The 23,992-nt window shown below is 60.8% G+C and overlaps 1 protein-coding gene across 3 annotated transcripts in view; it reads left to right on the top strand.

The window, feature by feature from the left end:
- The window catches only part of BCL11B (BAF chromatin remodeling complex subunit BCL11B), an 88,851-nt gene extending 65,433 nt beyond the window's left edge, over nt 1–23,418 (top strand). For 2 of the 3 annotated variants that reach the window (XM_045575104.1, XM_045575103.1), the window contains exons 3-4: nt 21,059–23,211; nt 23,266–23,418. In XM_045575104.1, coding sequence (XP_045431060.1) covers nt 21,059–23,211 — 2,153 coding nt within the window. In that variant the 3' untranslated portion in view covers nt 23,266–23,418. Of the gene's footprint in view, nt 1–21,058; nt 23,214–23,265 lie in introns of all 3 variants that reach the window. The other variant, XM_045575102.1, reaches the window with a different exon arrangement.
- The last annotated feature ends 574 nt before the right edge of the window (nt 23,419–23,992 follow it).

Here is a 23,992-nt window from a genome sequence, read left to right as displayed (position 1 = left end):
TTCCCGCCGTGGGGTGGACCGGCCCCGACCGGTTAAAATAAAGACCTCGAGGCGTCTCCAGGGATGCGGGGAAGTGTTCCCCCTTAACACCAAGAGAGAAAAGCCCAGCCCCGCCGGCGTGGCTCAGGGCTTGAGTGTCGACCTATGAACCAGGAGGTCACGGTTCAATTCCAGGTTGGGGGGGGGGGGCGGGTTGGGGGCTTGATCCCCAGCAAAGCACCTACTATGTGCTGGAGGGTGCACACGGTGAAAAGCTGTGGGGATGGACGTGTGGGAGGCAGCCGATCAATGATTCTCTCTCATCACTGATGTTGCTCTCTCTCTCTCCCTCTCCCTTCCTCTCCGAAATCAATTAAAAAACAAAAACAACAAACAAACAAACAAAAAAATGAGAGAGAGAGAGAGACCCAAAACCCAAACTGTAGACAGCCTGAGCTCAGTCGTTAGATGTGTGTGTGTGTGTGTGTGTGTGTGACGCCGGTTACTTGTATGGTCCCTCCGTTCTGCGTACCCTGGTCTCTCATCTGTGAAGTGAAGAAAAGATTCCTTTAAAAGGCGGCAGCCGCAGTGCTATTGATTTCGGGCGTTATGACGTTTGCCGGTTGGAGAGAGGCGTCCCTCCCAGGCACCCTCCCTCGGGCTCTGCCGGGCTTGTGGTCAGATGAGCCTCTCCTCGCTGTTTCCCAGAAAGCCATCGGCCCTGCGACGCATGGGGGAGGCGGGCTGCCAGGCCCTCGCCGGCCCGGCCGTGACGGACGGCTCCCGGCACGGAAAGCCCGCCTCCCGGGCATGGCCGCGGCCGCGGCCGCTCCTTTTCGCTGGCTTCATGTCCATTCTCGGCCTGTTGATCCCCGTTGGAGACCAGCAGGGCCCGGATGCGGCCCAGACCGCCCTCCTCTGGGGCTGGGGGTGCGTGGTCCAGAGGCGGGCACCGGTTGCATGGAGGGCCCCAGTTTCTGCCCCTTCCCCACGCCAGCCACCCACCCCGTCTCTAGCGGTGGCCGTTTCTATTCAGAGAGAGACGCAGGAGGAATTTTCTATTCATGCAGCTAGAAAGAGCGAGTGGGGAGTGTGTGTGTGTGTGTGTGTGTGTGGTCAGAAGAACTTTATTAGATCCTCAGACGATATCTCCCCCCCACCCCCCGCCACCCCACCAGGGTCTTCATTTCCCTCCCTGAGGGGCCCCCTCCCTCGCCCTCCGATATCCACAGGAATGCCCTGGAGGCCTGCCTCCTGGAACAAAACCATTCTCTTTCCAGTTTTTAATTTCCCAACTTCACTCATCCTCATTATGAAGTGCACCCTGGTTATTGGAGAGAGAAAGGAATAAAATGACAGCTCTGCCCTGAATTCGGGGTCTGCACCTGCTTTGCATACCGACTTCGGCTGGCGGGCAGGAGGGGGCAGGCGGCGTGGAGGCCCTGGGGATGGAGCCGGGACACGCCAGGCCCACGGCAGACACGCCTTCCGCCACGGCCCTCTTCTCACGCGTCCGCTCTCTGTGTCCGACGCGCTGCCACCAAGTGTACCCCTACCCCGTGCCCTCAAACAAGGACATGGCCAGCGCAGGCTAAGTGGTCAGAGAGACATCTTTATATTTTTTAAAAATATATTTTTTATTGATTTCAGAGAGGGAAGGAGGAGGAGAGAGAAACATCAATGATGAGAGAATCATTGATCGGCTGCTTTCTGCACGCCCCCCTCTGGGGTTGGAGCCCACCACCCGGGCCTGCGCCCTGACCGGGAATCAAACCGTGACCTCCTGGTTCCTTGGTGGATGCTCAGGCAGAGAGACATCCACTGGACCCCTGGTTCAGGAGCAGGGGCCTCGGTGTGCATCCAGATGTGCAAACAGAGCTCACAGGTCACGTCTGTGAACCTTTGGCCCCGTTCCTCGCAGCGCATAGTAGGCTCTTGGAAAATGATCCTTCTGCCGCCTCTAGCCCCGAGCTTGGCTCTTACCCAGGTTGTCGGATGATGACAACAGCCGCCTCACCCCGGAGGCCGCAGTGTCCCCTTGGGCGTGAAGACGCCTGGCTTGTGGCCGCTGCCCAGCTTTCACGGCGTCTGCCAGGACCTCGGAAGTGGGTTGGTTTTTTTTTTAGAGCGGCTGGCTGCACACGCTCGGGGCTCCGAGAGCGTCCGCTTCCTCGGCAGAGAACCCCGAGATCCCGTCTCTGTGTCCCCCTCCCACAGACCCAAAGCGCTCTCTTTGCCTAGACACGGTTCCGCCAAAATGCAGCTGAGCCCTCGGAACCTCGGAGACGCCGGGCCCGGGCCTCGTGGGAGCATTTGCCCAAACAGCTGCAGGCGCCGTGGGCCCCGGGGGCCGGGCTCCTGCGCAGGGAGGGCCTCTCGGGGAAGGCTGTGGCCTGGGCCTTCGCTGCAGGCCGCGTGGCCATGAGGACAGGGCGCTGCGCCCCCGCCGAGCTGGCCTGGCCGGCGTGGCCGGGGCAGGGGAGGGAGATGCGGGGGCACGTGAGCCTTCATGTTGGGTGAGCAGCCAGGGTGTGCCCCACCCCCTGATTTTTGAGATCTAGAGGAGGGCGTCCGACCGCGGCGACCCGGGAGCCGCCACCACGGGCAGAACGCAGCCGTGCCGGCTCCTGTGCGGGAACCGGGCCCTTTCCTCTGCCTGGTTGCCTGGTTACAAGATCATCTGTCAACAGCTCCCGGGAAGGGGGCTTGGCTGGGAGGCCGGGCGGGCGGGGGGAGCTGGAGATAGTGTCTGCTGTTGGGAACGCAGTGAGTACATTTGATCATATCTAATTCCCATTTATATTAAGCCGGACAGCCCCACTGCCCAGCTGCCCTCTCCAAGCCTTGGACCGCTGGGGTTTTTTTGACGCATGAATGAAGACTGGGACGCGGGCCAGGGCTTGGCTCACGGGCTTCTCCATCATTTATTAGCTTCTAGTTTTAATTGTTTCCCGACTTCTCTCCAGATATTTATCTAGGAAGGGCTGTCAGTGCTCGCTGCGCCGGGCAGACGCGCGGGGCGGGCGCCCACGGCAGGATTCTAAGGGCTCCTCTCGGAGGCAGGCGGGAGAGGCGCTTCGGTGCAGCCCAGCAGGTGTGGGCAAAGCACCTACTATGTGCTGGAGGGTGCACACGGTGAAAAGCTATGGGGATGGACGGGATCTCCTGCGGGGGGGTGGGGGTGGGTGGGAGGGCGCCATCACACGGAAACTTCTTTGTCTTGAGCACCATCTGACCTGCAGACCTTGGGTGGGTCTGCGCTGTGTGGCCTCAGGCACGCCGCTTTACCTCTCTGAGCCGTGGGTCCTCCCCCCTTTGGAATCGAGGTGACGAGCCTAGTGAGGGTTGGGGAAGACACACGGAGACCCCTCAGCGAGGGCAGGCCGTTTCTTTGGGGTGCTGTGGGTTTCGGCGTGGGGGGCGTTATGAGGTGGGAGGGAGCGTGGAGAGGATGCTGGGTCGGGAGTGTAGGCTTATGGGTGTGTCATTTGCCTTCTGTGTTCTGGCCTCATCTGTGAGACGGGGTTCCCGGGGCGCCCCCTGAGGGACACAAGGGGAATGTCAGGGGAACTGCTGGTGGCTTCTCTCCCACTCCTTCCAGGAGGAGGCCTGGGCCCGCGCAGACCAGCTGTGTGGGTCCTGAGGGGTGTTTGGCCAGGGCACTCAGAAGGAGGCAGGTCGGGAACCAGGGCTGGGCTCACTCGCCCTGTGTGTGACCTTGGGAAGTCCTTTTCTCGTGCTGCAGCCTCAGTGTCCCCAGCTGGCTCTGCGGGAGGGCCGGGCGGACCGTGCTGGTTGCCAGCCCTTTGTGTCATGGTGCGGGTGGTCTCGGGCACAGGCGAGCCTCAGGGGGTCTGTGAGCTGTGGGGGTGCCCCGGGGTGGGACGTGGCCTTGTGGACGGGTGGGCCGTGCGGGTCTGGCGGCCCCGGCGTCGCTCACATGGAGGCAGTCGGCTCCTGGTGAGGACGACAGGCTCTTGAGCCCAATCTCCCAGGCCTGGGTCTGGGCTCCTTTACTCAACAGACGCTCCGGCCGCCACACAAACCTTTGAATCTCACTCTTCTCCGGGAAAGACAGCGCAGTGGCCTTCCTCTCGGCGTCATGGTGCAGATGGGGAAGGTCCCACGGAAAGACAGATTCAGAGAGGCTGAGCACCTGGACCCGGGCCCTCAGCTGAGAACCGCTGGGAGAGGGAACCCTCAGGGTGTCTGGTCCCTGGCTCAGGCTCACAGGGCCGCGCCGGACAGTGTCCTGAGTGGCCCGGAGGACAGAATGCTGGACACGGCCTGCTCCCTGGCCTCTGGGCTGGAGTGACTGTCTGGAAGCCCAGCTCCCGGGCTGGCCGGTCCCACCGCCCTGGGCGAGTTTCCAGAGCCTGGGCAGCTTGATGCAGTTTCGGCCATTCACTGTCACCCCTGCTGCTGGGGACAGCCTGGGGCCTGGAACATTTGAAGTATATATTATTGATTTTAGAGAGGAAGAGAGAGGGAGAGAGAGATAGAAACATCAAGAGAGAATCACTGATCAGCTGCCTCCTTCTGGGGATGAGGCCTGCACCCCAGGCTGTGACCTGACCGGGAGTGGAACCATGACCTCCTGGTCCGAGGTCGATGCTGACTCACTGAGCCGTGCTGGCCAGCTTTGTGCTCAGGCTGGAAGGTCGGACAGGTGGCCCCACACTTTCCCGATTTCACATCTCCTTCCGTTTGGGAGAACGCAGGGGAAGCCCGAATGCTCTGTGCACAGGCACCTCCATGTCCCTCGCACATGTCCCGCCTTCGTGGGAACTCGTGGGATTTACAGTTTACGGGGACATGGTGATTGGCCCAAACCACCAGGCCCACCGTAGTGGCCTCCTCTCACGGACAAGCCTTGTGGCCAAGTAAACACCTGGCTCTCACCGGCTCACCGGGTGGACTGGGATGGCTGCCGCCATGGGGAAGTGAGGAAATGCCTTGGTTAGTCAGCAAGCTTCTTGAGCAGGAGTTTAAAACTCATTTTTGCCGAAACTGGTTTGGCTCAGTGGATAGAGCGTCGGCCTGTGGACTGAAGGGCCCCAGGTTTGATTCCAGTCAAGGGCATGTACCTTGGTTGCGGGCACATCCCCAGTGGGGGGTGTGCAGGAGGCAGCTGGTCAATGTATCTCTCTCATCGATGTTTCTAGCTCTCTATCCCTCTCTCTTCCTCTCTGTAAAAAATCAATTAAAAAAACACACGAAAAAACAAAACAAAAACCCAACAATAACACAAAACCTCATTTTAGATTTGGGGCTTTGCAGGACAGATCCCCTCTGAAATTTTTGGCCAGCAGGATGGGCAGCAGAACTGCCAGACCCGATTGAACAGTGGCGAGAGCAAGCCCCCGTGCCAGTCTGGACGGAGTGTCCCGGAGCCGCGGGGTTTGTCAGTGTGGGTGTTTGCCTATTGTTCCCGCACTCAGCCACACGGGCTGCATTCGACGGGGGCTTAGCCGCTTACTGTATGTCTCCAAGGGAATCATTCTTGCGGAAGAGGGTGGGGAGGGGGCCGGGGGCAGGTCGCCCCTCTGCAGCCGGAACCTGAGCCCTCCCGCATGCACATGGCGGTGCCAAGCGGATGCTTATTCTTCCCCCAGAAAATAACGTTCCTTAAAAAAAAAAAAAAAAAAATTTTTTTTTTTTTACTTGCTTTTAACATTCTGCCCCTGGCATCTGTTCAGGCATTGTGGACGCGTGGAGCCTGTGTTCTGACAATGGGTTAAAGCAAGCACTTATTGAAAAGCATTCTCTACTTAATTACATTTCCTTCTTCTGGAAGCTATTTTAATTTTTTTTTTTTTATAATCACATGTTAATTGTGTATTAGCGGGGCCTTTCTGCTTAGTTGAAAACATAATGAAACCTTTGTAAACAACACAGGGAGGAAGAAAGGGGAGCGTGCGAGGCAGAGACAGCGGGGACGAGCCTGTGCTCCGAGAGGAGAGGCCGGAGTGATGGCGGTGCTGGCCACCGGGGAGGGGCGGGGCCTGACCTGGAAGTCCCCTCTTTGAGTGACAGCTGCCCTCATGGCGAGGGTGGGACCTCAGCTACTGATCCGTGAAGGAGAGGGCTCCTGAGTGGTCCCTCTCTGCCTCCTCCCTCCTAGCCGTCACTCATTCATTCATTCACTCACTCATTCACTCACTCTCTCAGTCACATTCTCAGCAATCACTAGCTGCCTCTGTTGAGTGCTGACGGGATACCTGCTTTGGCCTCTCAGGATGTGTTCACCCCATTAACTCAGAGCTGAGCTCACCCATTGCTGGTCAGCCAAGGCTGGGAGCAGGAAAATCCGCTCTGTCTGTCCTGGGACCTGGCCCCCTTGTGGCTCTGCAGTCCCCTGTCCCTTCCCATCCAAATTTCGGCAGGTTCTGGAAGAAGGAGGGTGTGTGGGGCCCCGGGGCCCTGGGGTGGGCCTCTGAGTGTGCTGGGGGTCAGCAGGCAGGCAGGCAGGCGGGCGGGCGAGGTGAGAGCCCACTGCTGTCCGCAGAGCGTGCGGGCATTGCTTTATTTTCCGCCTTTTCACAGCTGGACCGAAAGCAGCAGCCCCGGCTTACGAAGGGCCCCCCGAAAGCCCGCTCTGTTCCCCGTTCACAGGCTGCCCGCCAGGAGCCGGCAGCTCCCCGGCTGTGATGAGGACGCTGCTGTGCGCCCAGCGCCAGGCCCGCGGTGCGCGCCCCCAGGCCCGCGGCCAAGCCAGCGCCGGGCCGCCAAGCCACACACACGCACCGGCCGGCCCGCCGGCTCGCTCTGCACATCGGGGGGAACTCGGGCTTTCTGATCCCGAGTGTTTCTCCGGCGATTGTTCTAAAAATATCCCGGAGGAGGCACGTTCGCGGAGGAGGCCTTGGGATTCTGAGCGGCCCTCAGCCGTCCTTTTTATGTCATCTCCGCGGATCGTGTTAAAAAAAAAAAGAAAATGGACTGAGGCTTGCGTGGTCATTCTCCCTGCGTGCCCCCCCCCCCCCCCCCCCCCCCCCTGAGTAAGTGTGGCTGCAGCCTGAGAGCCGCGGACGCAGCAGAAACGGTGTTTTTATCTCTCTCGCTTCAGGAAGGATATTTGGGTTTGCGTCTCCTGCAGCCGCTGTTGCAAAGACTCACATCTGAGCAGCTGAATCTAGGGCAGCAGTCCCTGCCCTCCCTGCCTGGGGGGCCCAGCCCAGTCTGCAGGGAGGTGTTTTGGGGGTGGGGGGGCTGTGAGGGAGCGCGGCCACAGCTCCTGCTCCTGAGCCTGCGCAGGCTGGCTCACCCCGCGTAGGGCTCAGCTCCCCAGGAGGCCCGGCTCCAGGCTCCGGGCAGCTCTGGAATCCAGATGATTGCCACGGTGATGAGATAGATTGGGATTCCACAGTCTGCTTATTTGCCAAAAGTAAATGATGTCAGCCCCCCCTTCCTCCTCCTCCCTCTTCTGCTTCCCCGTCTCAGTTTCTCTGCCCTCCATCCCCACCCCTTCTCGCTCTTTGCCTTACCCCCAGTTTGGAACATTGCAGTCTGTTCTGCAGGGTCAAGTTCAAGGGCACACAGAGGGGCCCAGCACGGCGCAGCCCCAGCACTCGGCTTTGGGGGTGGGTGGTTCTTGGTCACATGCTGTCTCACGGCACCCCTGCCTCTACCCACTGGGTGCCAGCAGTGCCCCCTCCCAGGTGGCATCAGCGCTGTCTTAGCACCTGGTCCCGAGTCCCCGGAGGGCAGCGCAGGCCTGAGTGGAGATCTGCTGGTCCAGCCTTTTATTCCTCCCAGTTTTAGGTTGACAAACGACCAGTCATAACAGGGCGGACCAAAGGGCCTGGGAATTGAAGATGAATCCCCAGTGTTGCATGTTGCCCCCACAGTGTATTTTAGAAAGAAGGCCAGGACCATCCTGCTGTGAGGGTCGACCAGGTGTGGCTGATTGGGGGTGGCGGGGTGGCGGGGGCGGGGCCTGTCTGACTCAGAATGGCCAGGCAGGTTGTGGCCAGAGTTCACCCCTTCTTAATAATCAAGAAGTTTTTCTTGAAGACATTTCCTGTGCTGAGCTTATAAGGCAAATCTCCCAGGATTAGGTAACTGAGGATATTGGTGAATGGACACTTTTGAGGAATTTGCCAGTATTCTGGGCAACATATGTTAGGGTTTCATTGCCCTCCCTTTCCTCTCTCCTTTCCTCCCTTCCTTTTTCCCTCTCTCCCTCCCTCTCTTCTTCCCTTCTGTAAAGATGCTCTACACTCCTTTCTTCTTCTCTCCTTTCCTCCCCCTCGTTCTCTTCTCTTCCCTTGGGGGATTTTCGCCGTGTGAGGAATGGGACCTCGCCTCGCTTTGGTGACGCACGCTGTCACCATTCGCTAGAATCCTGTTCTGTGGCTTCACGCGTGGACTCATGACTGGCACGCCCAAAGGGTCAGGTGCCAGGTGCCGTTTCACCCCCAGCAAACCCGTCTTCGGAGAAATCCAGAACTGGGTGGTCAGCGGGTTCTGTGCGGGCTTCCTGGGAGCGCTGCCTGACCAAGGATGTGCCTGGCAGCGTGAGAGTGATCTCCTGGGCTCCGCCAGAACCCACGCTTCCCCAGCCTCTCTCCGCCCGCTGGCCAGCCTGGCCCGCCTGGGGTGCTGCGGCCACTTGGAACTCACGGGGCTCCCCGCCCCCAGGCCTGCGCCTCCCCAGCACAGATCCTGCAGCCAGTTTGGGCTGTAGCCCCTAGCCCCCAGCCCCCGTCCTCCTGGCGCCGTCCCCTCCTCTTTTGTCACCGGCACAGCCTCTCGCCCCTGGGCTTCGCTGCTGCGTTCATCTGCCTTCTGGGCGGGAGGGGGTGGGGTGGTGGAGTGGGCAGTGCCATGAGAGCCAGCTGGCGCAGCCCCTGTGGGCCATAGGCAGGAGCCCCTGGGCCACCCAGCCATCCTGCTGGGCTCACAGGTTCTGCAGGGGGGATCATGGTGTGAGCACGGGCGTGATTCTCTCCCCACCACCTGGTGTGTGTGCATGCATGTGCTAGCACATGTGTGCACACGCATCCCCCCTTCCCCCCATGCATGTTTGTGTGAACCTGGGCGGGGGCGGGGTGCTGGGTTTCTGTTTCCTGTCACCTCCCTTGGCTGTCGGCACAGCTCCGGATGCTCCCGTGTCTAACGCCGACCGGACGGGCAGCCTGGCCGCGCAGGCCGGAAGCCCGGGCACCGTGCGCGGCGCCCGGCGAGGGTGACCATTGCCCGGCCGCGGGCGGCAGGCGGGAGCTGGCACCGCGGCGGAGGCTCCGCGCGGCGAGAGCCGCAGGTTTTTTCATATGGAAATGTGAAATAATGGGGTGATTAAATAGAGCTGTATATTAAAGTACATCTGACATTAGAATTACCATAATGTGCTGTAGCCTTAGGCTGAGTACTTTATTTGCCATCTGCGTAGGCCCCCAATCCCCCGGGGAAGCGCTAAAATATTCTGAATAAACTCAGCCCGAGTTCTTATTGAGAGTAAAATACCATTTGTGGCACGGCGTATTGATTCGTCTTAATTGTGGTGCAGAAAAGAACAGTCGCTCGCTGATGACTTTTGTGCTGGGTGACAGGCTGGCTGCAGCCGCCCGCACGCCGCGGTTGGTTAACCTGGGCAGGCGGGCTCCCGGGCTCCGGCCGGGAGATGTGCTGCCGTGGGCACAGCTGGGGCTCGCTGCCAGCCCCTGCCCTCCTGGGGGTGGGATGGGGTGCCCGCAGGCCCCTCCTCACCAGGCTCTTCCCCCCTCCACTGACCAGGGTAGCCCTCCAGGGGCCGTGCCCTCTGTCGGTGTCCCTGGCTGGAGGACAGGTGCTATGCAATCTAAGAAAACAAAACTGGCCCTAGCCAGTGTGGCTCAATGGACTGAAAGGTTCCAGGTTCGATTCTGGGGTCAAGGGCATGTACCTTGATGGCAGGAGGCAGCTGATCGATGTTTTCTCTCTCATCAAGGTTTCTAACACTCTATCCTTCTCCCTTCCTCTCTAAAAAAAAAAAAAAAAAAAAAAAAAAAAAAAAAAAAAATCAATTAAAAAGAAAGGAAGGAAGAAAACAAAACTGAAAAAGGAAAAGGGACAGAAACCCCACTGGCCTTGGCAAACCCAGGTGCGGAACGGTCCCCGAGGCCCCTCTGGCGGGAGGCGCCCGCGACCCATTAAAGATAAATGAGTGGTCGGCGAAGACGCTCGGTGATCCGCACAGCACAGCCCAGCACTGCACTCCCCCCCCCCCCCACAAGGTCCGGTTTTCACCCCGTAATTGCCTGTCATTAGACGCGATTTAAATATTCAAACATTTCTCCGCCAAGCTTGGGCCAGCATGTTTTTATTACAGATTCAGAACGAGGGAATAACCTTTAGCTTGGGAGACAAACGAGACAAATTTACACGGGCGCGTCTGCTGTTTTCCCGTGTTTTATCAATCCCCGCGGACGGCGCGCGTGGCGGCGGGGCCGCTTGGAACAATACACATACGTTACCGCCTGTTTGCGGGGCGCCCGGACGAGTCCCCTCGCCCTGGAGCGGGGGCCAGTTATCTCCTCGGAGCTGAACGTGCACGCCATTAGCGCCAGATTTACTGCCCCTGCCGCCCTGGGGTGGAAGGTGGAGACTGGTGTGGGTTCAAGGAGGGGAAGGGCGGAGGCCTGCCTGGGGGGAGTTATGAACGATGGGGGGGAGGGTAGGGGAAGGGGGCAGACTTCCTGTGTGCACACACACACCCCCCTGCAGCCCTCTCCCCGCCCTCTTGCCTGCTTATTTCTTAATTCACCCCGTTTCCCATTAAAGGATAAAGGAAGGTTGGCTCTGTGCTTCCTGTCCCATCCTCTGCTACATTCCTGCCCCCAGAGTCCTAGAATCAGCCTTTCAGAAAACCTTATATTTGGGGGGTTGGGGTGAGGGGAACAGAACCCCCAAACACGCTGGAAAAGGGAGGGCCTTCCCAGGCATGCCAGGCTCACGGGACTCCATCCCTTGATTCCAGGGAGGACGTAGTATTTCCAGCAGATTCAAGTGCCTTAGGCCCGTGGTCGGCAAACTCATCCGTCCGTCCACGGAGCACGATGAACATTTCTTCGGAGAGCCAAATGTTTTAAACGTAAACTTCTCCTAATGCCACTTCTTCAACATAGACTTGCCCGGGGCCATGGTGTTTTGTGGAAGAGCCACCCTCCAGGGGCCAGAGAGCCGCATGTGGCGGTAAGCACGGGGGAAGCTCTGTGAAGGTGCTCTGGAGCAGCGGCCGCCAGCCTTGCCGGCCTCACGCGCCCTCCGTGGTCCCCGGGCCGCGGGTCGGTGACGCCGCTCCCGAGAAGCAGGCCTCGTTTTTGGAGAATGTCCTACGTGAGTCACCTCACTTAGAGCCGCTCTGTGTCCTGCCCCCGGCCCCCCCATCTCAGTGGCAAACACCGCTGTTCTCACCCCGCCCCCCGAAGCGCCCCGCGGTCAGCGACGCCGCTTTGTGTCAGCCTGAGCTGCACACCTGGTCCGACCACAGAGCCGGGCGGTTGACGGCGGCGGGGAAGCCGGGCGCACGGCGCCTGCAGCTGCGGTTCCGCCCCGCTCCTGAAGGGGGCTTCCTGGGGTGAGGCTGGGAGGCCGGGTGGGATCGCTGAGCTCCCGGGATGGCAGTGATCCTCCCGGGTTGGGTTTGAAGACCCCCTCCGTGCTTCCCACCGTCCCCCACCCCACCCTCCCGTTTCGTTTCTCTGGGCCTCATGGGCTCGCCGTTGGGGAGGAGTGGATCTGGTCTGAAGGCTTTCCACAGCGCGCACCCCCATCCTCCTGCCGCACCGAGGTCTCTGACACCCAACAGCCGATGACTCAGGCGTCTGGAGTGTGGGCTCGAACACTTCCTTTCCCCGGTGCTGGAACTGACACAGTGGGGTTTGGTCTGCTCCCAGCGGATCTCTGCCTCCTCAGGCTCATCCCGAGCCCCTTCCAATCCCACCTCCAGGTCCTCCCGACTCCAGGATCCCACCTGCTCTGTTCACGCGGTTCCCCTGCCGGGCAGGCCCTTCTCTGCGTGACAGACTCATTCCCCCTGCACCCCGTTTCGGGGTCTCCTCCTGGGAGGAATCCTCTGACCCTCCCAGTCAGCTGGTCTCGCCTTCCTCTGTGTCCTGGACCTCGGGGCCCGCCCTTCCCGGTGCCTGGCGGCCTGGGCTCTCTCCCACTAGGCCCCTGTGGCCGCGTTAGCCTCTTGCCCTTGGCCGCCGGCTCCTGGGGGCAGACGGACGCTCGTTTCTGGTCCCTGCGCCCAGCACAGGCCTGGCCCTTCGTGTGCTCATGGAATGGAGGTCGGAGGGCCGGAGGAGCACCTGTGTGAACGGGGTTGAGGCCCTTCACCTTGGCTGTGATGGTGCATGGTTTCTGGGGAGTCAGGGGGTGTGACCTTGGCAGTGGTCCCAGGTGACCCCTGGCCTTCTTAGCAGAGGTGACGGGGCCCGGAGAGCAGGGCAGAGTCTTCGCAGGCACGCTTAGCCCTGGGTTTGGATGTGCATGGGGGGGGGGTGAGAGGGGAGTGAGGACAGCCCTGTGTGGGGCGCCCCGCGGTCGAGCAGGGGCTGCAGCGGGTGGAATGGCGGGTGGGAGTCCTCCCAGGTGTGATCCTCTCCGCTCGCTCCTCCCGGCCCCCTCCCTGCCTCATCTCGCTTCACACAGCCTTGCTGCCCGTGAGCCCAGGCGCCTTCCGTGTGCTCACGCCCGGCCTCCCTCCCTGCCCCTCTCCCGGGCCTGGTCTGTGTCCGGCCTGACCTCCCTGCACACAGGCTTCCTGCCTGCCTCCATCCGGCTCTAACTTCAGCCCGCAGGTCCTGCTCTGCCTGCGAGCCCTGTGTGCCCGCCGCTTAGCCCACCCGCGCCCAGACCGCCTGCCGCCTGGAGGGGCGGGCCACGCTGGCCTCTGGCGCCAGCACCCAGCACGTGGGCCTGGGAGGACGAGGAGTGGGTGAGTGGGTGAGTGAGGGAGTGCACGCGGGAGAAAGCATGTCCAGCTGTCCCTGGAGCACGTGGGCAGGCTCAGCTCTCCTCGGGCCCACTCGCTTCCAGGAACGCCGTTTTGGCTGGAGGCGGGGTTCACGGTGTTCTGCGCACAGCTGGCCGTCAGGGGACGGCAGGGCTTTGGTTGAGGCTTTGATGAAGGCTGAGGGCCCAGTGCCCACCTGAGCTGACTCCAGGCATCTGAAGCACAAAGCTCTCCTCCGCCACACGGACACAGGGCGGTGTGTGTGTGGTGTGTGTGTGTGTGTGGTATGTGTGTGTGTGTGTGTGTGTGTATGTGGTGTGTGTGTGTGGTGTGTGTGTGGTGTGTGTAGTGTGTGTGTGTGTGTGTGTGTGTGGTGTGTGTGTGTGTGTGTGTGTGTGTGTGTGGTGTGTGTGTGTGTGTGTGGTGTGTGTGTGCTGTGTGTGGTGTGTGTGTGGTGTGTTTGTGTGTGTGTGGTGTGTATGGTGTGTGTGTGTATGAGTGTGTGTGTGTGTGGTATGTATGGTGTGTGTGTGGGGTGTGTGTGTGTGTGTGTGTGTATGGTGTGTGTGTGGGGTGTGTGTGTGTGTGTGTGTGTGTGGTGTGTGTGTGTGTGTGTGGTGTGTGTGTGTGGTGTGTGTGTGGTGTGTGTGTGTGTGGTGTGTGTATGGTGTGTGTGTGGTGTGTGTGTGTGGTGTGTGTATGGTGTGTGTGTGTGTGTGTGGTGTGTATGGTGTGTGTGTGTGGGGTGTGTGTGGTGTGTGTGTGTGTGTGTGTGGTGTGTATGGTGTGTGTGTGTGGGGTGTGTGTGTGTGTGTATGAGTGTGTGTGTGTGTGTGGTGTGTGTGTGTGTGTGTGTGGTGTGTGTGTGTGGTATGTATGGTGTGTGTGTGGGGTGTGTGTGTGTGTGTGTGTGTGTGTGTGTATGAGTGTGTGTGTGTGTGTGGTGTGTATGGTGTGTGTGTGTGTGGTGTGTATGGTGTGTGTGTATGTGTGTGTGTGTGTGTGAGAAGGGACTCCCCACAATGCTGAGGCTGAACGAGGTTTCTTCACTGTGTGAGGCCGCTTCCCGCTCGGCCATGGGACCCGGGCGTTTCCTGCAGGCCCGCAGCTGCCATCGCTGCCCCCGCTGCTGTTCAGGTGCAGCGGGACTGGCTGCTCAGGCCCCTCCGCAGCGCCCCCTGTGGCAGACGCGGTCGCAGTGGAGGGGGCAGCCAGGTGTTGGCCTGGGCTCAGACCCCACTGGGCTCAGACTGGGAGGTGTGACTTTGGGCCCCTCCCCTAACTGGGACCAGCCTTGCTTCCACTTCCTACAAAATCTGGATTCACAAAACCCGTTCCCCAGAGTCGCTGTGCGTCCACCTGAGAGGCCCACACTGGCACGTGCAGGTTGGATGTGAGCTGAACACGGCAAAGTCAAGGGTGAAATGGACCATGTGTATCCGGCAACTTTCCCAGAATGCTGTGGGAGGACTGGGCTACTCCTGGCCTGGGTCTGAGGAGATGTTTGGGGGGAGGGTGGAGATGTTTGGGGGAGGGGAGGAGATGCTTGGGGGAGGGGAGATGTTTGGGGAGAGGGGGGAGATGTTTTGGGGGAGGGAGGAGATGTTTGGGGGAGGGGAGATGTTTGGGGGAGCGAAGGAGATGTTTGGGGGGAGGGAGGGAGATGTTTTGGGGGAGGGGAGAAGATGTTTGGGGGAAGGGGGAGATGTTTGGGGGGAAGGAAAGGCAGGTGTCCAGGCGTTGGAAGGGCAGGTGCACGGATGTGTGAAGGAGCACAGCCCCCAGATGAGGGCAGGAGGAGGGGTGGCTGGACAGGGAGCCTGGCTGCATCCCGAAGGCGGAGCGCCCAGGCTTCCTCCAGGGGAGCAGGGGCCATTTGCTCTGTGATGTGGGCCGATCGCTGGCCTGCTCGCCCCCTCTGCCCAGGGCAGCTGTGAGGTGGGCACTGGTGGTGGCCTGGTGGGTCACCCGGGATCCCGGCATGCTCAGGTGGCGGGCATGCAGCCGGCGAAGAGCGTGGGTGTGCCCCATGGGGCCTGCACCCGGCGGGCCCGGGGGGGCCGTGCGTGGAGGGCTCAGCTGGAGCCGGCCGAGCCGGGCAGGCAGACCTGGGCAGGTGACCTCACCCCGATGGCGATGACTTCAGCGACACGGACACACCCGCACACAGGCCACTGACAGCTCTGAAGGACGTGCTGGTGGCCCGCGTCTCAGCAGGAGACAAGACCTGATCGACCCCTGTCCGCAGGGAGCTGGAATCCGGCCCAGGCAGGACACTTTAATAAATAACCCGAGACCCATCTTGCGGCCTTGAGCAGCGTACGTAGGGTCTCCGAGTGTCCTTTACGGCTGCCGTAAATGCTCACAGCGGGACGAGTGACCCTGAGGACAGAGGGGGGACATGCAGGTCGGTGGGGGCCCAGGGCAGGTCTGGACCCTCTGAATCCTGCCAAGCCCTGGCATGCTTCCTCCCAGCGATTGGCAATGTCTGCCACGGGCACGGGGGGAGGGGCGTGGGCCCTGTCGGCTGAGGCTGGCTCAGCCCGTCTTCACCAGGGACAGTGTGTGTTCGCGTGGTGGTGCTGCCCCCCGTGTCCCCAGCCCCAGCACCCACCCGCCAGGGGCAGCGATTGCTTGTCTGTGACGTCATCAGGGCGATGTCACCGTGTCATGGACGTTTTAGCCAAAAGCATCCCGTCTCCAAGTTTTTGTTAGCACCTGGGCTGGAGGCAGAGGTCCGATGCCGCGGTGCACACAGCTGTGTCATAGGTAAGGTGACCAGGCGTCCCGCTTTTGGCAGGACAGTCCTGATTTTTAACAATTTGTCCCGCGTCCCGTGGTGTTTTAAAGAAGTCCCCACAGCCAAAACCGGTTTGGCTCAGTGGATAGAGCGTCGGTCTGCGGACTGAAAGGTCCCAGGTTCGACTCCGGTCAAGGGCATGTACCTTGGTTGTGGGCACATTCCCAGTGGGGGGTGTGCAGGAGGCAGCTGGTCGATGATTCTCTCTCATCGATGTTTCTAACTATCTATCCCTCTCCCTTCCTCTCTGTGAAAAATCAATAAAATATATTAAAAAAAAAAAACTAAAACAGAAATGAACAAATAAAAATTCAAATTGTTAAAAAAAAAAAAAAAAGTCCTCACAAAAATCAGGACTTTTAAAAAACGTTGCCGGACGCGGGACAAATAGTTAAAAATCGGGACTGTCCTGCCAAAAGCGGGATGTCTGGTCACCTTAGTCATAGGCCACCAGGCCGCGGGCTTGGGGGACCCCCGGCCTGCCCACTGCTTCTCCTGACCAGACTGTCGGGTGTTACAGAACGCTCAGCGGCACAGCTGGCTCGGCAGCAGAGTCCCCCTCCCACCTCGGCTGCTCATCTGTGGAATGGTGCTGCTGACGGTTCTGACCTCGGGGTTCTCGGAGCCCGTGTGAGGCTGACAGCTCTTAGCCAGCCTGGCTTGTGGCGAGGAGGTAACGATGGCTCATTTTCCTGCTGTGACGAGGCCTTGTCCCCAGGGCCACCTCCCTCTGTCAGGCCGCCCTGGGTGGGACACATCCAGGACAAGCAGCAATGGTCAGAGATTCCCTAGACCGCGGCTCGAGAGCCATCTGCAGCTCTTTGGCCCCTTGCGTGTGGCTCTTCCACAAAATACCACGGCCAGGGCGAGTCTATGTTGAAGAAGTGGCGTTAGAAGAAGTTTAAGTTTAAAAAATGTGGCTCTCCAAAGAAATTCCCATCGTTGTGCTGTTGATAGATATTTGGCTCCGTTGACTAATGGTTTTGCCAACCACGGCCCTAGATGGTGTGGCTCAGTGGATAAAGCGTTGGCCTGTGGAAGGGCCCCTGGTTTGATTCTGGTCCAGGGCATATGCATAGCAGGGTTGCAGGCTCTATGCCCAGTGAGGGGCATGCAGGAGGCAGCCGATCAGTGATTCTCTCATTATTAATGTTTCTATTTCTCTTTCCTTCTCCTGTCCTCACTTGAAAGCAATTTATATAAAACTTTAACAGCAGAGGGAGAGGAGCATTTCTTTGCAGGAGTCCAGTTGGGGGTCTGTTTCCAAGCATCATAATAAAAAATGGTGTTTCCTCAACGTTTGCCAGTTTCTGCTTCCCTGGATTAGGTGGGCAGCATTCCAATCCCTCCCGCTGAGCACGGAAGGGAGGCAGCCAGTTGATGTGTGTCTCTCACATCAATGTTTCTCTCTTTCTCTTTCTCACCTCCTTCCCCTTCCTCCCAGCCTTACATTCTGAGAAGCAATGGCAAAAAGATACCCTCAGGTGAGGATTAACAAAACAAAAACAACAACACACAAATCATGCAAAGCCCCAAACCCGAACATCTGCATGGCAGCGGGGACTTCTCTAGGGTGCGTCCACGGACTGGGTCCTGCTTGGCCCCTCCCCCCAGGTGTGTGGTTCCCATTCTCCTGATGAGGAAATGGAGGCTCAGCGCGCTTAAGGCCCTGGTTGACTTCACTGTGCTGGGAGGGTCCAGGCAGAGGCGTGAACCTACACTGCCAGCTCATCGCCGAGAGGTCACGGAGGGCTTTGAACTTGAGAAAGACACGGGGGCTCCCTTTAGAGCCCGCAGAGCGAAGAGGACCCAGCGTGGGCCTTCACAACATGGGAGGAAGGAGGGAAGCAGGGAAAGAGGCGGGCTGGGGCTCTGGCCGCCAAGCCCGAGGCCGCACTCCCAGGCCCGCTGACGTGTCCAGGGCTGCAGGCCCAGCCTCCTGCTGCTGCGAGAGTCACTTCTAAACGGTCCAGCATCGGCCCGGCAGCTGGAACTTCAGCGGCCCGGTGGGAGGCGAGTCCTGTCTGGGCCCCTGGTGGGGTCCTCCCCTGTGGAGGCTCCAGTTCACCTCCGGGCAGGGTGCCGGCGAGGAAACCTCTGGTCCCCGAGGGGGAAGGGGCGGCCCTCTCCCCCCGGGCCTTCTGCTGTGTATGCGAAGGAGCCCCCGTGACTGTGTGTGCCGCGCGCGGGGTTCCGGATAGAAAAGTGCTCCGTGTGGCTCGCGAAGACTTTCTGACATTGTTCAGTTCTTTCTTTTTTCTTTTTTTAAAAAACATATTTTATTGGTTTTTACAGAGAGGAAGGGAGAGGGATAGAGTTAAAACATCGGAGAGAAACATAGATCAGCTGCCTCCTGCACGCCCCCCACTGGGGATGTGCCCGCAACCCAGGTACATGCCCTCGACCGGAATCAAACCCGGGACCTTTCAGTCCACAGACCGATGCTCTATCCACTGAGCCACACGGGTTTCGGCCACTGTCCAGTTCTCAAGGCGATTGTAGGCAGGAGCTCTGCATGAGGCGGGAACATGGAAATGAACGTTTTCTTACAACAGGAAGCGGGAAGAGTGGTCAGGCAGGCCTGAGAGGGCCGGAGCGTTTAACGTCGGAAGCCGTCGGGTCCCGGAAGGCCAGCGCCCGCCCGGGTGAGGGTTGCCTGCGGAGGAGGGGGGTCCAGGAAGCTGAGCCGTTCCGGGTGCAGGGAGAGCGCTCACCCTGGAGTGACGAGGGGCCCAGAAACCCCGTGTGAGGGACACACCGGAGGGTGCAGCAGGCAGGTAGCTTCCTCCGGGCCGCGCCCAGTCAGAGGTGTACACGGGCCTTCCCCCTGCTGCTGAGCCAGGAGTGGAACCAGCCGTCTGAGCCTTTTGGGACGTGTGGCTGCACGTTCCCCAGCAGCTGCCATTTTGAGTTTATTTATTTAAAAAAATGTTTTAATCGGCCATTTCGGCTGCAGAGCTTGCCTCAGAGTTCTGACTTATAGAACTTTCTAGAAAATCCGTGGCTGTCAGAGCAGGAAATGGGAACGCCCTGGAGGTACCCATGGGAATGAAGATGATGAAAGGGAGAGTGGGGAGAGGGAGGCGTCCACTGGGGCTGTGCCTTGAGGAATGGCCAAACGCCCAGGTGCAGGCCCCTTTACCTGGAAGCCCTGTGACCTGTGGGTGTGGCCCTTCACTTGTGCTCTTAGCCCCTGTGCCAGAAAGGGACGTCCATGGGTCTGCTTCTTAGTCATCACTTATTTATCCTGCTCCAGAGGAGGGTTTGAGAGAGAGACTATTAATATGGCCTCTGGCCTGGTCTCCGTGGGTCTGCAGGAGGCAGCGAGTTCTGTCTCCCATGGAGAGCGAGGCTGGAAGACGGTGCCTCCGAGAAAGCGGCACTTTCTGTCTAGCGGAGTGGCATGCAGAAAGGGGTGCTGTGAGGCCCCGCACCCCCACATGCTCCCTGGGGCCTTGGGAAGGTTCCACCCCCCTTACCCCCCCACCACTTCCCGGGTGGGCAGATTCTCCTGGGGCCCCCGAGTGCGGGCCTGAGGCCCAGCCGTCTCCTCTCCACCACACGCGCAGACACGACAGAGGAGACGAGAGTGAGATGATCCCGCAGGACAGCACACCCGCCAAGCTGGCCCCGCCGGCTGTGTGGCTGGCAGAATGGACCCCCTGCGCCCTGGCCGGCCTGCTGTTCTGTGACATCGCTCGCCCTCCGTGGCTCGGGAGGCTCTGCCCCCCCCACCCCCCGGGGGGGTCATCAAGCCGAACCCACCGGCGTGGAATTCACGGCATGGGTCCGAGTCCCTTGGTTTTGACTGCTGAGGTAGCAGGTTCCAGGAATATAATTCCTTGGTGGAAAACAGGAGCTGAATCTCTGTACAGGATTTCAGAAGGCCTTCCATGGACCAGGGCAAGCGGCGAGGGAGGAGGGGGCTGGCTTCTCCCCTGGGCACCCGGCTGTACCTCCCATCAATAACACGGGTTATGGTCACCAGCGTGGTTCCCGTGTTTCCTCAGCGTGAGGGTGTCCCAGGTACGGGGGAGGCGGGGAGAACAAAAGGGGTTCTTCCGGGTCGCGGCCGTGATGTCCTGCTCCCCGTTCCCCCCGGCCAGCGGGCGGATCTGGTGGCGGAGGCAGGGCCTGCCCGCGCTGACCGTGTGTGGGGCAGCAGCACAGGCGGCGGCCTCACCTGCAGGTGGAGGGGGGCGGCCACTGGACGGAACGCTCAGCTCCGTGCCTGCCCCTGTGACGGACGAGACTCCCCACTCGGGCTCAGTGCCATCCGTGTCTGTGATAGTCTGTACCCAATACTCCCCTTCTCCCCTGGGTGTAGCGAACCCTCGCTTGTCGCCATTGGTCCCGGCTGCTGAGGTGGGCCTGATGTTCTTCCATTCGGTTAACCTTCTGGCAAAGGACTTCATGGAGGCCAACGGCCCCCTCCCCCTCCTGGGGGGTCTGTGGAAGCCGACCCCACGCAGTGGGTATGGTCAGAGTGCGTGTGTGAGGCCACGGAGGGGCAGAATCATAACATGTTAATTCCTTCTGTGCCTGCATGTCCACATTGACATTTGATCATGCTTTCTGCGCCTAGAATTTCCTGGAGTTAAAATCCCAAACAATGCAGCCATTTCTCCTAAAAAAAAAAAAAAAAAAAAAAAAAAAAGTCTTTGCAAAGTGATTCCACCTGGCTTGCCTTCTTAGAACTTCCTTAGAGCAAATACTGCCTCATCAGTGGTTCTCAAAGGGGGGGAGGGGGGAGTTCAGTTTTGCCCCCCCCCACAGGGGACAGTTGGCGATGCCTAGAGAAATGTTTTATCTTAGTGACTGGGGGTGGGGGTGGGGTGGGCAGCGGGTGTAGAGGCCAGGGATGCTGCTGAACATCCCACAGTGCCTAGAGCAGCCCCCACGACAATGACTGGGGTCTCAATGTCCGTCAGGCCTTGGCTGACACCCCTACCCCCTCGGGAGGGTTGGCGGTGTGGGCAGGGCACCTTTATGCAGTCCCACCTTGACATCATCCCCGTTGTTGGAGTCGGGCATGCTCGCCCACATCTCACCTGGCTTCTGAGCGGACGCGAATAAGGATGCCTCTTCTTTAGGGGCACAAACGGAGGCCGATGGGATTGGACTGGCCGAGGTCCCATGGCCTGTCCGGGCTCTGCCGGGCAGCCTGCCCACACAGCGGGCTTTCCAGCCCCCAGCGGGCCGGGGACACCTAGGGCCTGGCCCAAGCATCGCCACCCTGCGGGCGGGCCTCCCACAGAGCACCTCCCGGGGGGGTCAGCGGCCCCGCGGTAGCATCTCACGCTCTCTTCTCTGCCTCTGTCCGTGTGTCTCCGCAGGTAAAGACGAGCCCTCCAGCTACATTTGCACAACATGCAAGCAGCCCTTCACCAGCGCGTGGTTCCTGCTGCAGCACGCGCAGAACACGCACGGCTTCCGCATCTACCTGGAGCCCGGGCCGGCCAGCAGCTCGCTCACGCCGCGCCTCACCATCCCGCCGCCGCTGGGGCCCGAGGCCGTGGCGCAGTCGCCGCTCATGAACTTCCTGGGCGACAGCAGCCCCTTCAGCCTGCTGCGCATGGCGGGCCCGCTGCTGCGGGAGCACCCGGGCTTCGGCCACGAGGGCCGCCTGCCCGGCACGCCGCCGCTCTTCAGCCCGCCGCCGCCGCGCCACCCGCTGGACCCGCACCGCCTCAGCGCCGCCGAGGAGATGGGGCTGGTGGCCCAGCACCCCAGTGCCTTCGACCGAGTCATGCGCCTCAACCCCATGGCCATCGACTCGCCCGCCATGGACTTCTCGCGGCGGCTCCGCGAGCTGGCGGGCAACAGCTCCACGCCGCCGCCGCCGCCGCCGCCGCCCGTGTCCCCGGGCCGCGGGAACCCCATGCACCGGCTCCTGAACCCCTTCCAGCCCGGCCCCAAGTCCCCGTTCCTGAGCACGCCGCCGCTGCCGCCCATGCCCCCCGGGGCCGGCACGCCGCCGCCGCTGCAGCCGCCGCACGCCAAGAGCAAGTCGTGCGAGTTCTGCGGCAAGACCTTCAAGTTCCAGAGCAACCTGATCGTGCACCGGCGCAGCCACACGGGCGAGAAGCCCTACAAGTGCCAGCTGTGCGACCACGCGTGCTCGCAGGCCAGCAAGCTCAAGCGCCACATGAAGACGCACCTGCACAAGGCGGGCTCGCTGGCCGGCGGCCGCTCCGACGACGGGCTGTCGGCCGCCAGCTCCCCGGAGCCCGGCACCAGCGAGCTGGCCGGCGGCGGCGAGGGCCTCCAGGCGGGCGGCGGCGGCGGCGGCGACTTCCGCCACCACCACGGCAGCGACCCGTCGTCGTCGCTGGGCCACGACCCCGAGGAAGAGGAGGAGGAAGAGGAGGAGGAGGAGGAGGAGGAGCTGCTGCTGGAGAACGAGAGCCGGCCCGAGTCGAGCTTCAGCATGGACTCGGAGCTGAGCCGCAGCCACCGGGAGAACGGCGGCGGCGGCGGGCTGGTGGCCGGGGTGCCCGGCGGCCTGGGCGGCGCGGCCAAGGCGCTGGCCGACGAGAAGGCGCTGGTGCTGGGCAAGGTCATGGAGAACGCGGGCCTGGGCGCGCTGCCGCCGCCCTACGGCGACCTGCTGGCCGACAAGCCCAAGCGCGGCGGCTTCCTGAAGCGCGCGGCGGCGGCGGGCGACCCGGGCGACGAGGACGACGACGACGCGGGCGGCTGCGGGGACGCGGGGGGCCCCGGGGGCGCGGTGAACGGGCGCGGCGTGGGCGGCGGCGGCTTCGTGCCGGGCGGCGGCGCCGAGCCCTTCCCGGGCCTGTTCCCGCGCAAGCCGCCGCCGCTGCCGCTGCCCAGCCCGGGGCTGCACGGCGCGGCGGCCAAGCGCATCAAGGTGGAGAAGGACCTGGAGCTGCCGCCCGCCGCGCTCATCCCCTCCGAGAACGTGTACTCGCAGTGGCTCGTGGGCTACGCGGCGTCGCGCCACTTCATGAAGGACCCCTTCCTGGGCTTCACGGACGCGCGCCAGTCGCCCTTCGCCACGTCGTCCGAGCACTCGTCCGAGAACGGCAGCCTGCGCTTCTCCACGCCGCCCGGCGACCTGCTGGACGGCGGGCTGTCCGGGCGCAGCGGCACGGCCAGCGGCGGCAGCACGCCGCACCTGGGCGGGCCCGGGCCCGGCCGGCCGAGCTCCAAGGAGGGCCGGCGCAGCGACACGTGCGAGTACTGCGGCAAGGTGTTCAAGAACTGCAGCAACCTCACGGTGCACCGGCGCAGCCACACCGGCGAGCGGCCTTACAAGTGCGAGCTGTGCAACTACGCGTGCGCGCAGAGCAGCAAGCTCACGCGCCACATGAAGACGCACGGGCAGATCGGCAAGGAGGTGTACCGCTGCGACATCTGCCAGATGCCCTTCAGCGTCTACAGCACCCTGGAGAAACACATGAAGAAGTGGCACGGCGAGCACCTGCTGACCAACGACGTCAAGATCGAGCAGGCCGAGAGGAGCTAAGCGCGCTTGTGTGCGCATGCGTGCGTGCGTGCGTGCGGGCGTGCGTGAGTGCGTGCGCGTGCGCAGGCCGGGCGGGGGGAGGGCTCCCCTCTCCCCGCCCCGCACCTTGTACAGTGGAACCAGTGGAACCGTTGCCAAGCGACAGAATGCTGACCTGACACTTGCCTCCGTGTCACCGCCACTGAGCACCCCCGCGTGTCCCTGGGGGGGTCCCCGCCCCCGCCCCCGCCCCCGCCCCCGCGGGGAGGCGGCTCTCCAACCTAAACCTGTGTCTGCGAAGTCCTAGGAACCCCGAGGGTGGTGAAGGCAGTCAAACTTGTGGAGCCTTTTTAACTGTGCAATAATTTCTGTATTTATTGGGTTTTGTAATTTTTTTTTTTTTTTGCATGTGCAGGTACTTTTTTTTATTATTATGATTCTTCCTGTTTGAGTTCCTTTTTTGAAAGATTTTGTTGGGTATCCATCCCTTCTTCATTAAAAAAGAAAAAAAAAAATTTTTAAACCCAGTAAAAGCCTGAGCAATGACTCGCAAGCAATGTAAAGGGGGAAGCCTAGCTTTTTAAATTATAATTTGGGAGGGAGGGCGCTGCTTTTTTTGTGTGGAAATTTTAAGCTAAGCATGTGTAATTTCTTGTGAAGAAGCCAACACTTAAATGACTTTTAAAGTTGTTTACTTTTTTTTTTTACATCAACCCCCCCCCCCCCTTTTTTTTTGTCCTGAAATAAAAAGTGGCATGCATTTTTTTTGTTTTTTTAGGGGGGTGGGGGTGGGGCGGGGCGG

This window comes from Pipistrellus kuhlii, unplaced genomic scaffold, assembly GCF_014108245.1.
Source record: "Pipistrellus kuhlii isolate mPipKuh1 unplaced genomic scaffold, mPipKuh1.p scaffold_m20_p_65, whole genome shotgun sequence".
NCBI lineage: Eukaryota > Metazoa > Chordata > Mammalia > Chiroptera > Vespertilionidae > Pipistrellus > Pipistrellus kuhlii.
This window is presented reverse-complemented; position numbering and strand designations above follow the sequence as displayed.